We start from the raw sequence: 16,888 nt of genomic DNA on the forward strand, positions 1-16,888 counted from the left end.
AGAGATTTTTCCTTGAGCTTTTCTACATGCTTTTTGCCTCAGTGCAGAGTAATAAAGAATTAGGTTCAGAATAAAACATGGAGCACTCTTTTCCTCAAGCTGACTTTTCACACAAATTACAAGATGATGCACAAGCCTGAATTACTTCCAGTAACTTTTTAGTCACAACTACATTATCTTACTGTTCAAAGGAAATGTTAACATGTCTACCATGTGCAATCTAATCAGTGCCGCCCAAAACATACCTTCCTTGATCTAAAATCAGAAAGACTAAAAACTTGTTTCCCAAGCTACACTTGGGGCTTGCTTACCTCCTCCTGTTTCGTGCAGGTGTGTTGCATCGTTCCCCTGAGAAGTGGTGTTGGTTGGGTCGGGTCAAAGGAGGCTGCCTATTTGATGTCATCTCCCATGGTCGCATTGGTGGTGATGGGGCTGGTGATGCTGCTGTGTAGTCAAAGACTGAATGGGAAAGGCGTTGTCGCTTGGGACTAGGACTGTCTTCGCTCTACACCAGTGCAAAGAAAACCAAAACAAAACAGAAACAAAACCCACCTCCAAATGAGTGAATTAAAATCCATACTTCAGCACTGCTTTGCACCTAGCATTTAGGAGTGACTCATTAAAGACTGAAGACTTAAACAACAAGAAATTTAGCACCTGCAAGTATTCACCTTTATGTTGTGCTTATAAACACAGATTTTTAATGGTTCCCTAACCCCTGGAAGCATTATTATTTAAATTATACTTTAGCAGCACTAAAATATAAAAACTCCAACATCCATGCAAAATTAAAACTCTATCCAAAAAGAGTAACATGAAGAAAATAAGGCATCACCTATTTTACATTACTCCTGCCTTAGCACTTACAGGCTACTGAAGCATGGGAAGATGTATAAACAGTCTTCACAGCAGTGGAACCTGTACTAGTCAGGAAGCAGCTGCCACAAAGAGCTTGCTCTCTGCATTGCACCCCCTTCCTATCAGGTTTGTACTTGGCTAATCAGACACAGAGATGCTTTATCCTTCTAATTATTCAGGTAATCGTAACCATTCATACACATAACCAAAAAAAAAAAAAAAAAATCATCAATCTCTGGTTAAGTTTGTCTACTTCATTAAAATTCCACAAGGCCAACAAAGAGCCTGAAGTTTCCAGTGCCATGTTATGTTTTTCACAGTGATGTGAAAGCTATTCATGTCCAAGCAATGTTTTCCCAGTTGGTTATGAGTACAACTACTTTTCACTGTGTGTCCAATGCTATCAAACAATTTAATACAGCTGCCGTTCTTCTCAGAAGTTCACACCAATGCCTATGAAGCCAGCAGCAAATGCAATAAACATCCCTTCACCCCACTATTCTGTCAAAATTAAAACACAACATGCTGATAAAAGGCATGACAACTGAAAACAGAGAAAAGTAGACATCATACTTCAGAGATCACCAACTGAACAAAAGCTGTAAGCAGATGAACTACCACTAGAACCATCCTTGAGTCCAAACATCACATGAACTTCTCTGACAGAATTCCTAGTGCAAACAAACTTGTAGTATTTAGATGCTCTCCACCTTTTCCAGTCACTCCATTTCTCTTTCAGTCCACCACAGCACTATTTCAATTACATTTGCATGAAATTGCAGATAGCTGAAGCACAGAAAACAACTTGTCTGCAATGGCTCTGTGTTCCAGAACTGTCCACTCCCCCTCAATTGCTAGAGGTCTCACTTCAGACATAATTGCAGACTGGACTGTGGACCTCTACTGGCTCTTATCTTTACAGGGGCTAAAATTTTATTTTCTGAACTTAATAAAGTTGCCTCTTGGTAGGTTCCCGACATATAGTTTGTACTCCAGCCTTCTCTCCAGTACAAGGACACTCCTTTTAGGAAGTAGTAGTTTTGTCCACGTATTCAAGAGAAAAAAGGTATTTTCCATCTCTTTGACTTGTGGCCATTTTTTACAAAATTTTGGAGCTTTTCAGTCTCTTGTTTTCAAATATTTTAACACAGACTGTACTTTTTCCCTACTGTATCTTCTCTAAAACAGTCAGCTTCCTTAGGGAACCAACCTAATAATGAATGCATCCGTTTGTTGCTCCATCTCTTTTGAACTCCTCAACCAACTGCACTTTAACTTTTTAGAGAAAAACAGATCAAAAGGCAGGTATGCACCTGATGGTTCATGACAGTAGATGTCCAGGTAAAGGGTGACTGTTCCAGCTGCTTGCCCTGAGAAGCTCAACGCCAAAAAAACTGGAAGAGATAGCCAGTAAGTGCCTTGAGAGCACAGCTTCTGTGAAAACATGTATTTTATTAGACTTCAGAGAACACTGCCAAAGGACAAATCTTAAAGGAACTATACTACAAGAGTCAGAGAAGGATGATTTGTGGCCCAACTTTTTACACCATGATGACTAAGCCTATTCAAAGAGAAAGACCAGAAAAATGCTGGTAAATTAGGTGTGCTAGGATTTTGTGAGTGTGAAAGAAAAGGTCAAAAGGAGGAAGAAAAGACTGGATTTAGTGAAGCTAAAGGCAGAGGACAAAACCTTGAAAGAATACAATAACCACTCCTGTCCTAATACAATCTACACATGCCTTTGGCTGGGGATCTCCCGCTGCTACTGCCCTAATTTAAATGTGACACCCTTCCCAAGCATTAACACTAATATACCCTGCCCCATAGAAAGCAGTCTTTTTTCTTTTTTTTTTCTTTTCACTTTGGAAAAAGGAGTTCTTCTATTGTTGTTATTATTATTATTATGAGTATTGTTAATATTATTATTCTTTTCCTTTTGCATCAGGAGTGCCCCACTTCAAAGACCGTGAAGATGCAAACTGCTAAGTAGTTTGCCTTCATCATTACTCCAGATTACTGTCACAGCTATTTCAAACTCCTTAAGTGCTAACTGCCCTCTGCAGTTAGCAGCAGTAATTTTACTCAAAGTTGTTTCCCATTAGAAAGAAAATAAAGGTAAATTTTTTTTTGGAACTACATGTACAGAGATTTTAAATGCAATTGTGTCTTCTTCTGAACTGAAAAAGAAGTAACCTAAAGCTAAGTTCAACTTATTTGCAAACAGATGTTATAAAAAACCCAAATACAAACCTAATTAATTGGAGATGTGGTGTTTTATCTTAGTTTTTATTAAGAAACCAATTATCGTGTGGTAATTGTATCAAGTGAATACTAGCATGCAGGAAAGTATAAGGAGCTAGTAAGAGACACATATCCCGTATAATTTTGTTTTAATGTTATTTTCAATCAGCATGTAGAATAACTATATCTTGACAGCATGTTTTTGCAGTCTACATTATTACTGGTCAGTAAGTTCAGTAGTTTATTTATGGAATATGATACTTTACACAATGACAAGAGCTCTCCAAATCCCAAATCACTCTTACTGTTTCTCGTTAGTACTCAAAATATTTTCTGGGACTACTGCCACTTTTCTCAGCCATACACCATGTATTTTTCTCATGTCCAACAGGCAACAAGAACAGACTGGATGGCAGATATCAAGAACACTCTACCTAGCTTTTAAACAAGATAAACTCGCTGCCTGTCTTTAAAAAACACTGAACCAAAAGAGCACGATGAACAGATTACTTCATATTTAAAGGAAGTAGTATCAGGACAAAGTCATCAGATTGTTACTAGTAAAAGAAGCAGAGTATGTCAGGCTATTAAAACCTACAATCTCACCCCTGAAAGTCAGCATTTCACTGACACTCCTAAAAGTTATCATTTCACTGACATACATAGTACCATTTTGTCTAATTCTTATCTGTATACCCCATCAACCCTCTTAAGTGTAAGGGTAACCAAGGTGAATAAGAAGTATGCCTATTTGTAAAACACCCTTCAGAAGTGTTTGTTCTATTTCCGTATATGTTTCTTGTGGTAATGTTCTCTTTGAAGGCTTTTTCAATTTTTTGGGAAAAAGTAGATCTTTTCACCAGGACAGCACCCTTTGAGGTGTGTCTTTTTCACTGTCCTTTCCAGTAAAATTATAAATACTGCATCTACACTCTGATTATTAATCATCACAGAAGGGAATTACTATCAAAGCAATTCCTGCAAATATCTGAAAATCAGTTTCCTCTCCAAATCGCTATATATTTCCACCTAATGATCCTATGAAACACAAAAAACTTCTCCATACTCTCCATCTCAAATCAGAGAATAAACTACACCTATCCTGCAGCCCACAAAATACCTACATTTAGAAGTAAACTAATACTTCAAGATTATTCTCATGCATAGCCCACAGAAGGCTTTACACAAGGACAATCTGATGGGTATACTCCATTAAACCCTACCAGGCTGAGATGAAATAAATGAGCTGCATGTTTCCTCTTCACAAGTACATACTGAAAAGGAAATTATTTTTCCCCATGATACAAGTTGGTAAACATCAACATTTCTAAGCATTTTCAAATTTAACTTTAGGCATCTAATGGGCTAGTGCACTCAGTACTCTGCATATCCCATCTGCTCCAACAATTCTAACAACTGTAATTTGAATTACATTTCAACATTTCTGTTAAGGTCTGATTGTACCTACAGTAACAGTATGTTCTTGGGCTGAACAGTTACATCCAAATGAACTGTAAGTACGTTTTTTGGCCTCGGCTGAGTAAGCTCTGGAAGAACTGTACCCCACAGCCCTAAAGACTGTGAAAGACAAGGGAAATCACTCATGCAATGGGATGAAGCCACTGCAGGCCAGACGGCTTTGTAAACATTACTGCCTTCTTCCATCTCTTCCACAGAAAGCAGCAGCAGAAGTTTAACTTAGGTGTGGCATTACAAGGTAGAGTTTACAAGTTCACACAAGTCCCCTGTAGCTGGCACTATAGATACAAAATCTGCAGGAAGTCAACAAAGTAATTCAGATAGCTACAGCCCCTCCAGCTCCAGCCACCAAGAGACTCATCCACTTCCACCACAGGCACTGCAAACCTGTTGATGCAAATATCTCCAGTGAGAATCCAGTTGCTGGCCTAGTTTCTACTCAAGCTGGTCTCAGCTAGCCCCTCACACACATGGTATAGCAAGTGACATTACATGGAGAGACAGTTAAGAAAAGATCTAATAAAACAGGAGAGACTGCAGGGATGAGGCACAGAGCTCAGCCAGAAAAGCATACTACAGTTTACCTGTATCAGCCCTTTTTCTGTCTGGCCCTGTTTTGTCCCTTTCCCAACTCTCCTCTCTTGCAAATCACCTTCTCAGATGGCATAGTCTCACTGACCTGCCCTAACATCCTGGACCCTCAGGTTTGCATCCTTATCAGTAACAGAATTCTTTATTCACGTGCATTTTTCTGACAGCTCATCAGTTAGTGTGAGAGACAAGGTTTTGTTTCTTGTCCCTGTCTCCATGAAGTTTGCTTGGCAGGTTTGTGTCTCTCTCCATATCTTGTTTATGGTTTCCTCCTTTCCCTTATAATGCCATTTGGTGAGGTCTACAATCAAATAATCTCCCTGAAATAAACATTCTTACAATTCCAAACACCCTCTTCAATCAGTAACGGATCAGGTTTTTCTGCCTCCCTCATTTTTTGGTTAAACAGATTTGTACCTCAAAATGTTCCTATCTATTACAGCTTTTTATTCCTTGACCAGACACAACTTACACAAGCTGATGGTCTCTCCTTCCACATTCCTTTACATATCACAAAATCCTTTCACAAACAACATGGAGTACTCTGTCAACTCAGGAAGAGTGAAATGAAGACTGATCATTAAAATAGTAAAAGCTAAGAAGAATATGGGAATAAACAACAGCCCTTTACCCTTGTCCTAAACAAGAATATTTAATGAAAATGCAAAGATTTGGTGTAGGGGATGAGAAGAATTTGTTCTGGTAAGTTTGTCTCTCCCATCCTGTTGGAAATGGAAAATGGAAAATTCCACAGATGCTGAAGGGTTCGATCTACAGCCTTGGAAAGAGCTTAGGTTAATGCAGTGATGAAGGTATGCAGACATTGGGTAGAGAAATTATTAACTTATGTTTCTATAGTTATAAGTAAGAATATGTCTTGAGTAAGTAAGAAATTATATTAGGTAAAACAGTGTGGGGTTTGAGCTGTAATAGTGTGACTTACAGAGCAGGTTAGAGATCTAGAAACTGCAACAGAGGTGTGTATGAGTACATGACCCGTCAGCTTACTGGCTAAGAGACAGATGCAGTGAAGCAAAATCAAGGAAAGGTGATAGGTTAATAAATGAAAACAAGCTTTGTGTCAACTGCTTATAGGGCTAAAATGTCATATATTACTGTGCAAAGAAGAAACTCTTGTCTTCCTTGAGCTATTGCTGACTTGTTGCTCCTCTAAATCTCACACCTTGACACTCATATCTTATCTGGCTACTTGAGCAATAAATCATGTTAAAGAAAGGTGGTCCCATCCTTCATTCTCCATCTCAACACCATCCAGGTATGTAAAGTCCAAAGGACATTTTATCTTTTTGCCAAACACCCACCTTTAGCACCAGTAACATGAAAGGCCAGCTGCAGATCTTGGAATCAAGAAAGCAGCACCTGCACTAATCAGACAGTTCCCTAATGAGCAAAACAGGACACTACATATACATCATATGTTAATAAGCACAGGTTGTATCATCCTTCCCTGTTGTGCTTTCCTTTGAGCTTCACTCCCAATCAGGTCCCCGTTTGATCAGCACTGGTGTCCCAAGGCTCCCACAGTAGTAACTCTCCGCATTCATGAAAGCCAAAGCTTTCACATGCTCACTGTCCTGCCTTATTCCTGAGGGATCCATATCTATATTTTGTGGAATATGGAGGGAAAAAAATAAAAAACAGGACAATGAAAGTGGCCTCATATTAACTTGTAAGCTGACAGATGAAAAGCTGTTGGGGAACCAACAGTTTGGCATTTCCTTTAAATATATTCTTAAAATTTTAGCTTTAAATAAAACCAGAAAGGAGCTACTATAAGAAGCATCTATGGAGCAGTAAATTAAAAGCCTTGTGCCACAAGTGGTAAAAAGTACCAGATTTTATGAACAAGTGGGTTACTTTCAAGCCAAATTGGTGTGCTTTTTTCAAGACAAAATAAACAAGGATTATCCAGTTGGACTCAAAGCTGCATGACAAAGGATCTGTCCATGTATAAAGATTTGTCAGCAGAATCATACTGTAATGACACACATCTATCACTGGCAAAAGCTCTTTAGAGGAACTTCACCTGACAAAATAAACACCAGAAATAAGGATCTTTTGCTAGTATAATTGGATTTGCCCAAAGAATTTTGCTGGCTTAGCTGCATTGGCCAGCACAGCAGTATTTTTCATCCTGCCAACTGTGCGCCAGTCCAACTACAGCATATTACACTACTTTTGAAGCCTTTTTCTTGCGAAAGAAGCAAAGTACAACTCAAATAGGACTTCTGGGTACTTGACGATGTACCCTTGAGACACAAAGTATCCCTGTGAGTACCTACAGTTCCCCACTGAACACCAGATACATTTGTGTATTCAAAAAAGAAGATCATTTCTTTCTGCAATTCAGAACTTTTTTCTTAGTTTTTTCTCTTAATTCTCACACTGTCAAGAATTAAGAAAATGAATCTGTAACTAGTTCTTGGGATGAAAATTCCACAGAGAACAAAAACCATTAAGCATGATACTAACAGTTTCCCTATAGCCACAGCAAAATCTAAAAAAAAAAAAAAAAGCAGTTAGAAAACCCACCCTCCTGGTGACATCTCTGTTAATTTATGAAAAAAGTATTTCAATTCAGAATAACAGAACAGTGGTTAGCAAGGCATATCATTCTGAAAAGAGGCCTACAATATTTTCTTTTACTTGTTTTTGATCATGGGGTAAAAAGAAAACTAGCCACTGCATCTTAAAATGGAAACCCATGTGCAATAGCCATGTCAGGTTGCTGGTATAAAATTTTCTGTAGCAGCTTTCTATATCAGGTTTCTTAGTAATTTAGTAATTAGTAATTTACGTGAATTAAAGAGCCCTTCTGACAGTGGAACAGCAAAACTTTCCACAACATTTAGTAAAAGGAACACAATTTTTAAAACAAGAGCAACATTACCAGATACGGTAAAAAGAAGATGCAAGTTCATCTTTTTTCTCAATGCTATGATGGTACGTATCAATTACATGGTACATATCAATTATAGCTGTAACAATAGCTAACAACTGTACCAAGAACATGCCTCAGTAATCTTCCTGGCCATCCATAATTCACTCCTGGCTAAGAGGATTAATTCATTATTTACTGACAGCAGGCACAAAAGCCAATTTGTTCTTCAGGCATCAGAACTGACAAAGAATCCTCCATGCAAAGTTTATCTGTAAAGACCTGAGGCATGCAATAGCAAATCACATAGCAGTAGTACAGAACTGTTTAAAAAAAAAAAGCAGGTGACTGAAAGAAAGGCAAAATGAGAGAATTTTTTGCAAAAGATCTAGGAGATAGAATCTGGTGTGCAGTTCTGGGCTCCTACCACAAAAGAAACACTGATATAGTAGACAGTCCAATAAAGACTTGCTTTATTTATGGTCAAAACACCATTAATAAGCTGAATATTTAATTTTTTGCTTATTCTACATCAGATAGACATTTTTTGTGTTTTTCCAGTGTTTTCTCTGTATCAGTTTGTTCTCTGAAATGAATTTCTCACTTAACTGGATGTTTAGTACATACAAAAAACAACATTAAGAGACAGATACATCTGAATTGCTGAAGTTTCACACAGTAAGTACTTGAAACAGTCCTAAGAATTTGATTACTAGATATCAATTTCTCATTCCAAACACTGGAATATTACTTAGCTGCACATGAATTTAAAACGCACAAAAATATTAGAAAAAACATAAAAATATCAGCATCATATTTATCACTGCAGGATTTTATAGCATTAAAAAAAGAAGGAAATTGTTTTAAGACTACGTGTTATTTTCAAGCTCTACTGTTCATACGAAATGGACAGTAAAATCCATGTATCAGAACTGTAGCACCTCCTTTTCTAATAGTGAAGCAGGTTTAAGAACCAAGGCAGTACACAGCCATTTCTAAGTTCTTCAATTTGAATTTTATTAGTATTTACTACTGTTTGCAGTACTTGCTGCAAGCAAACAGTCCTTTGAAATATGAAAAGGTTTTGCAATAATTTTTTTCAGCAATGAATCAAAGCACTTTAAATGCTCCAGACTCAAAGATGTTAGCAAGTATTTATTCTTGTATGATGTCACCGTACTTTTTCTGAATGGGAATCTTTAATTCTCAATCCAAAATCACCAACCAAACACGAACATGGGAAGAAACCTCAGCTATACCTCCCTCTCTATTAAAAAAAATTAAATTTTTGGAAAAATATTGATTTCACCTTAAAATCTCAACTTATGGTCTTAGTTTTGAACTCAACTTTGTCAGTGGTATGTGTGATAGAAAATGGAAAAAATAATCGTGTTATTTCTGCAGATGTTCCCTGCAATTACTATGTACTATGATAGCAAACATTCCAAGCTTTCTTAAAACTGAAAATTGAAAGAGTTCTGCAACAAACAGTACCAGCATCCAGAAAGACTTGAAAAAAGTATTTTCCATTGATAATTTTTTATCAGTCAATCTCCAAGATGACTACCAAAATCTGAGGTAGTGTCCATGTTTTGACATGCACACCACCTTATACAACATAGAAAGTGTGATCTCAGGTGACGGTGTTAAAAGCTATCTCTGGGCATCCACAGAGTCCTGATCCCCTCTTTCATATGCAAGCAGAAGATAAATTTTTAATTAAAATCACAGAATTATAGATATAGAAAGAGAAGTCATTTTCCTACATACAAAACTGAAACACATTAAACTCTGCACATGTATCAGCAAAATGTACTCATTACTGTAAATAAATTTCTTTAAATGTCATAAAATGTGCTGAAATTGACATACTTAAAAATGATGCCAAGGCAAGAGTGAAGAGTGAGATCAAGGCAGGGTGTTCAGGTATAGGCACTTCTGAAAAAGATCACGTTTTCAATTTTAAAAGTAATTCTGCTCCTTGTGCTTTGATGGGACAAGAGATCTGAAGAGAATCTGGCTCAAAATTGCTTCACAGCGAAGTCTATTCTACATATAGTTTGATATTCAGTGTGTATTCATTAATGATTTTGCCGTTTAGGCAGGTGAAACTAGCAATACTGAACTGCGTTACCAAAAAGATGGAAGTATCTGGTCAGCACACCACAGTTAAAAATTTCTCTGTGTGATGTAGTCTTACATGTTCTCAGTTCATACCACAATTTTCTCTCTACATTGCTTCAGTCTCTCTGTATTGCTAGAAATTCGAAGCCCCAGCAAATACTCTACATCTACTTTAGAAACTACACAATGAATCCATAAAAACCTACCGACCTCCTTATCTAATCAGTACAACCAAATTGACATATTAACAACACAACTCTCTTCAGTATAGTCACACTGGCATCAGTGAAAAAAAAAACAAACCCAAAAAACAACAGAAGCAAGTCTTAAAGGATACAGCTTAAAGGAACTGTATTGAAACATAGGCTTGAAAATTCAAAGGTCATGATACTTAATTCTAAAAATAAGGCACTCGAAGTTCTACCTTTTTTTATTTCCTTTTTCTAGGGAGATGCCACTGAATGAGGGAGAAAGCACATCCCAAATGGCATACAGTACAACTGCAACCCCTGTCCTTAGCTGTCACAGCAGCCTCCAACACCAAACACCCTGCTGCAACATCCTCTCACCATCAGCTCTGTCCTATTTATGACGTTTAATTTATTTTTAACTTATTCTACAGAGTCTTCCACACAAAAAGCAGATTCTCACAGGTGAAATAAACACCAAGGCTTTACACTACCCTTCACACAGTTTAGGACAAGTAAACTCTTCATCACCTGGACACAGTGGGTCACCAAGCACAATGTTATAATTGGCAATTTAACTATTTTTTTTTTAATTAATTTATTAACACAACATAGTACTACATGTTTGTACACTGCAGAACTATCCTTAACAATAACACAATCTAGGACTCTGGGTTATGGCTGCTCACGATTTAGAGATGCCCTCTTTCCTTGGTAAAGAACTGGCTGAATGGCCCAGCCTATAGAATTCTGGTGAATGGAGTTATATCCAGCTGGTGTCCAGTGACAAGTGGTGCTCCACAGGACTCAGTATTGGGGCCAGCCCTGCATAAATAACATCTCTATCAACAAACTGGACAAGGTTATCAAGTGACTCATCAGTAAGTTTGCAGATGACACCAAGCTGGGCAGAACTGACCTGCTGGAGGGTAAGATGGCTCTGAAGATGTATCTGGATAGGATGTACAATGTGCTGAGGTCCAAGTTCACAAGGCCAAATGGCAGGTCCTGCCATTGGGTCAAAACAACCCCATGCAGTGCTACTGGCTGGGGCAGTGTCTGGAAAGGACCAGCTAAATGGACCTGGGGCTGCTGGCTGACAGCCACTGAACATGAGCCAGGAGTGTGCCCAGGTGGCCAAGAAGGCCAGTGGAACCTGGCCTGTGACAGCAATAGTGTGGCCAGCAGGACCAGGGCAGGGATCATCCTCCTGTACTTGACACGGAGGAAGCCACACCTTGAGTGGTTCTGGGCTCCTAACAATAAGGACACTGAGGTGCTGGAACATGGTGGGTCTGGAGCATGAATCTTATGAGGAGCAGATGAAGGAGCTGCAGTTGTTTAACCTGGAAGAAACGAGACCCAGGGGAAACCTTGTCTCTACAGTACCTGAAAAAAAGGCCGCAGCAAGGTGGGAGTTCATCTGCTTTCCAAGTCATAGGACAAGAAGAAATTAAACATCTCAGTTTGCACCAGAGATGGTTTAAATCAGGTATTAGGAAAATTTTCTTCACCAAAAATCAATTAATCAAAATTTAAATTTAATTTAATAAATTTCAATGTAATTAAATAAATTTAAATCAAGCACTTGAAGAGGCTTCCAAGGGAGGCAGTTGAATCACCATCTCTGGAGGTAATAAGATATATAGCCAAAAGGATGTAATTGAGTGCCAGACTTGACAGTATGAGGTCAGTGCTGGACTTGACGATCTTATGGGTCTTTTTCAACCTAAATGATTCTATTATTCTTCTCAAAGCTCTTCCTATTTAGACTATGTGCTACATATTAGACACTACTTGATTTAAATATACACATGTAATTTAGTTTTTATTAACAGCTTAGATAAATTAGTAAGAGTTACTTGAAAAAGCCTAAGGAAAAAAATGTTCTTCTACAGAGCTGGGATTTGAACACAACTTTTACTCACAGTACCTGGCAGAACTTCCTTTTTTCACATGTGTCAGACTCAGTACAGGCACTGTAAACATATTAACTATTGCAGCAGAAGCTGGTTCCTCTGCCCCTACGAAATACACATGTTGGAAGGCTGTCATCAAACAGGCCACGTAATGGATAAAGAACTCACTCCTCAATGTAAGTGACAAATTATTTGAGATGACAAAACCAAGAAAGAACTGGCATTTTCTGCTAAATTAACCAAAATAAGGAATATATAAGAAAACACTGCAGGTTCTCATCTCCAAAAAACAGCTTCTACCTGTGTAGATCTTCTCATTTACTTTAGAAAGTAACAAATGAAATCAAAGGAGAGTCAGTAAAAAGCAAACCACATGACACACATTAGATGACATGCAAAGGAACACAAGCCTCGCTCCCCCAAACACACTCAAGCATGGTTTGCTGACTCCCTTCTTAAACATTATCTCAGACCTTTTATAAGGAGAAAAAAAAAAAGGCATTAAGAACTTAAACTATGTGAGAAATTTGGTGACATGTGTCCTTTTTTTAAAACATTTTCAAGCCCTGCACAATGTTGAACAAAACAACAGGTACATGTAACATTCACTTATGGAAACTAAAGCCAGAGAATACAAACACTATACTATATCTCTGTATTTGAATTTGAGAAAAAGTGCTCTGGCTGTTCTCTGATACAGTAAGGAAATTAAATACAGAGGAAGAAAGCTTCACATATGATCTCTAATCCGTGCTCAGTAGAGCTCCACATACAAAATGACTAACTGCCTACTAGTCTTACCAGATCCTTTGTGTCCACATCTGAATGTTTATCCTAAAGCCATACTCATCCACTTGGAACTTATTTGTCTTCTCAAGTTCCTTCCAGAACACTATGTTAAATGAATTTTCTAGTCTTTTATGTCTTTCATCTCTTCCCATCTTGCTTTATATTCAGTTCTGATGTTTTCCCAAGACACAAACACAGAAGACAGATCAAAAATGCCCTCCCTCAGTACCTGCTAACAAAATAGTCTTAAATCTCTTTGCAAGAGATTAATTTCCTAGAATCAGATTTTGAAAATGCAGCTCATGAAAAATATACATCACAATTTTTTAAAAGAACAGTCCAACACAGGTCATCTAAAGAACCTGAATAAAGAAGAAAAGTCCTAAATTTTTATCCAGAAAAGCACCTACTTAAGCTTTCTTAAGACTGCTAGACAGAGCATCTGCTCAGCAACACCATAAATTGCGCCATAAATGTTCTCATCCCTTCTCACACAATTTACTGTTACTGCAGTGTGACCAAAAAAAAAACAACAAAGAAACAAAACTTGAAAAGCAAACCAAACCAAAACAAACACCAAAAACTAAACAAACAAACAAAAAAAAAAAAAACCCACAACAAAGAAACCCACAAAGAAAAAAATCTTGGCCACTTCTGTCAAAATTAATAAAGCTGGCAAAGACAGACCACAAGGCAAAGGTAAGAGGTTCTGTAGATAGAATGTAGCTGACTTAGGGCAAATTTAGGGCAATTTAGGGTTCTTCTAGGACAGAGGTGTTCACAGATTTTGCAACAGGGATAAACTGCAAGACTGGTAAGATGAAAGAGCTACTTGAACAGAAAGTAAGCAAAGCACAGCCTATGTAGAATAACTGGGTATTTCTGTAGTATCTGAGGCAGTACTGGGAAATACAAAAAAAGCGAAGTTATTGAAAATAAACAAGAAGATCAGCAAACCTGGAATATATTTACTGAGAACCAGGAACTGCAGACATTAAAGAAAGAATGTCCCTATCTTCCTGAGAGGGGAAAGGCAAAGGAATCAGTCTTTCTACTACTACAATGCAAACAGAAGACACTATCCAAGTCAGATACATGCTGCTTACCTGCTTTTCTACCAGGTGAGGTACAGTTCCTATGCAATCCAGACAAAGTGGTTGTAAGGCAAAGAGCAAAATATTCAAGGTGTAAAAGGGCTTCCTTTCTCTTTTTTCCCTTTCTGCTGCTCTTAAAAAGCTGCTGTTGTTAGCATTCAACAGCTATTATATATAAATATAAGCTGCTATTAAAGGCCAAAACCTACACCAGTTTTTGATGTTCTGAAAAACAGGCATCAGTAGAGGGCACCAAAAAGCAAAACAAGTTTCGGTATCTTTAAAGAGCTTAGTAAAAGAGGGACCTACCTGCTCCCATGAGAAGTTGATGAGTAAAAAAAAAATGAAAGCCATCCTGTTAAATCATAGACCTCATCAAGTTCTGTCCACAGAAGAATATTTCATATTAGAAATACTTTGTATTAGATTATTTAACTTAATATGAATTCTTATATAGAGAAGAAAATCACAACTTCTATTTCCATATGAACTATTAAGTCAAGCCTGTATCTTCCACAAGTTTTAAGAATCACTCCTCCACAGTCAAGACAACTTTATGACTGAAAATAGAAAAAAAAAGTTCTGTTATCTTTCCTCTATCCTTATTTCCACCTTTCAAATCCTTCTGAGGCAAGGGAAGGTGGAGGTAGCAAAGCTACACACAAAGACTACGTGAGAAATCTGTAACTCAAAAATCTGCTCTGTACAAATTCTCATTAGATCCCCGGCAATTCAGCTCATGTAGTCTCTACAAACAAACATGTATGACAGCTTTGATTTACGACAAGAGTACTGTTTCATAGTACAAGACAACAATTCAATAATAGGTAGGTCTGAAGAAGTAACTTCCCTCCCTAACCACACGATTTTTATACTTCAGCAAGACCTTGCATAAAAACCATCAAAACTCTTTAAGACCATCTCAGCAAAGAGTTGAGAAAGTAACTTGACTTCATCAACAATCTACTTTAAAAGTTATCTCTTATGATAATGTCAATAAGCCATATTAAAAAACATTTAGATAAGCTGACACGTAAAGTTGACAAATCACAGGAGTAACTCATTCAACTAATACCAACTTCTGAGCCAAATTCTCATATTTCAGGAAAAGAAAAGACAACTATATACTGTGACTTCCACACCACTGCAGGTACAAAGCAAGGACTGATCAACATCCAACTTCAATTCAGTATTTATTATACTTTTATTCATTAAAAAACCTCACAACGTGAACCAGATGAGAATCAAACGTTTAACCTACTCTGTAAGTCCATGAGATAACAAAGTAAGATTCACAAAAGAGATAATGAAATCTTTACTTTATAAAACCCTTTTATTTACATACAACTTCTCATAATTAAAACTTTTCACAAGTAATATAACTCCTAGTAACAACTCCCTAAAAACTTCCTTCACGTTATTCTATGTATGCATACATTTCATTTTTTGGCAGAGATTTAGTGATTAAGGAAGATCAAAAACATTATGAACTATCACTAGCCATGAAACCTGCCATAGAACCTATTTGCTCTTCCACCTTGTACTTAATCTAATGACTGCACCCTCCTCTGTCTTACAGCACACACTAGTATCCAAATGGAATTTTTTCTTCTCTCACAACAGTGATACCATACTGCAGTACCCCCTTGAAGGTAAAAAGGTAATGTAATATAATGCTGTGAAGCAGCTAAGTAGTCTGTTGGGTCAGCGTATAGCAAGATCCCCTGGATGCAGAGAAATGCCATAAATTTGGCAAATGAAACCAAAGCAGTTGCTTCAGTGAATGATACTTAAGAACAAGCACATCATCAGCAACACCAGATCAAACTGTAACTGTATTCAGTACTTGAATACGGCAGACTTCTGGTAATCCTACTCATCTTAACATTCCAGTTGCCCCACTCGACATGCGAAGAACTTATCAGAAAATGCACATCTGCTTCAAACAGTACCTTCAAAACTCTCTTTCAAAATGCAAATGCTATACATTCATAAACATTGTCACAACTTCCAGTTCAATGAACTTGTGTAAGTAATAACTAAGCTACTTGCTCTAGACAGTTAAAATTTAAAATGGATGTCCTCAGTTAAGATCTCAATGCACAGTCAGTTTAAAAACTCAATTCTTAAGGAAACAAGATGCAACTTTAACGTTCAAGCATGAGATAAAAATCCCCTTTGTGTTTTTCAGGAATAGTAATTAAGTCACGTCTACTGAAAAATACCGAATTTCCTAACAGGTAGGTTTGCTAAATGAGCGTTTCCTTAAACAGTTGCTCTTTTGACTAATTCAGGGGGATTACAGATACCTAGAGATGTCACTTTACTATACAGATGAGAGGACTGTTCAGTGCTTCAGAAACACTTGCTACTGCCTTGCACACTAACCTGCCCGTCTCGAGGACGGCACACAGCAACTCAGTCCTGACACTCTGTTAATTTTTAGGTTCCAGTTCTACCTTTTGCCAAACCAGGTAAAGCAACTTTAACAAGATCATACAATTACAACCCTTCCCCAGCTCTCGTCCGCCTCGCGGGCCGCCCACGTGGAAGAAGCTCGGGCTCCCCGTCGGCCCAAGGCCACAGGGCCTCCTTCACGCTCTACCTGTACGGAGGGCGGCCCGGCGCCGCCGGGAGATCGCCCCTTCCCCTCCCGGGCTGACGAGCCGCGGGCACCAGGCGGCGCCGGCGAGATCCCGGCCCGCG

General features: G+C 38.0%; 1 protein-coding gene across 4 annotated transcripts in view; it reads right to left on the reverse strand.

Moving 5' to 3' along the window:
* The window catches only part of RNF38 (ring finger protein 38), a 90,386-nt gene that overhangs the window by 26,597 nt on the left and 46,901 nt on the right, over nt 1-16,888 (reverse strand). For 2 of the 4 annotated variants that reach the window (XM_015653063.2, XM_015653061.3), the window contains exon 3: nt 312-505. In XM_015653063.2, the coding sequence (XP_015508549.1) occupies nt 312-505 (194 nt within the window). Of the gene's footprint in view, nt 1-311; nt 506-2,171; nt 7,659-16,787; nt 16,883-16,888 lie in introns of those variants that run through there. The other 2 variants (XM_015653064.2, XM_015653062.3) reach the window with 2 other exon arrangements.

The sequence above is a fragment of the Parus major genome, chromosome Z (assembly GCF_001522545.3).
Source record: "Parus major isolate Abel chromosome Z, Parus_major1.1, whole genome shotgun sequence".
Taxonomy (NCBI): domain Eukaryota; kingdom Metazoa; phylum Chordata; class Aves; order Passeriformes; family Paridae; genus Parus; species Parus major.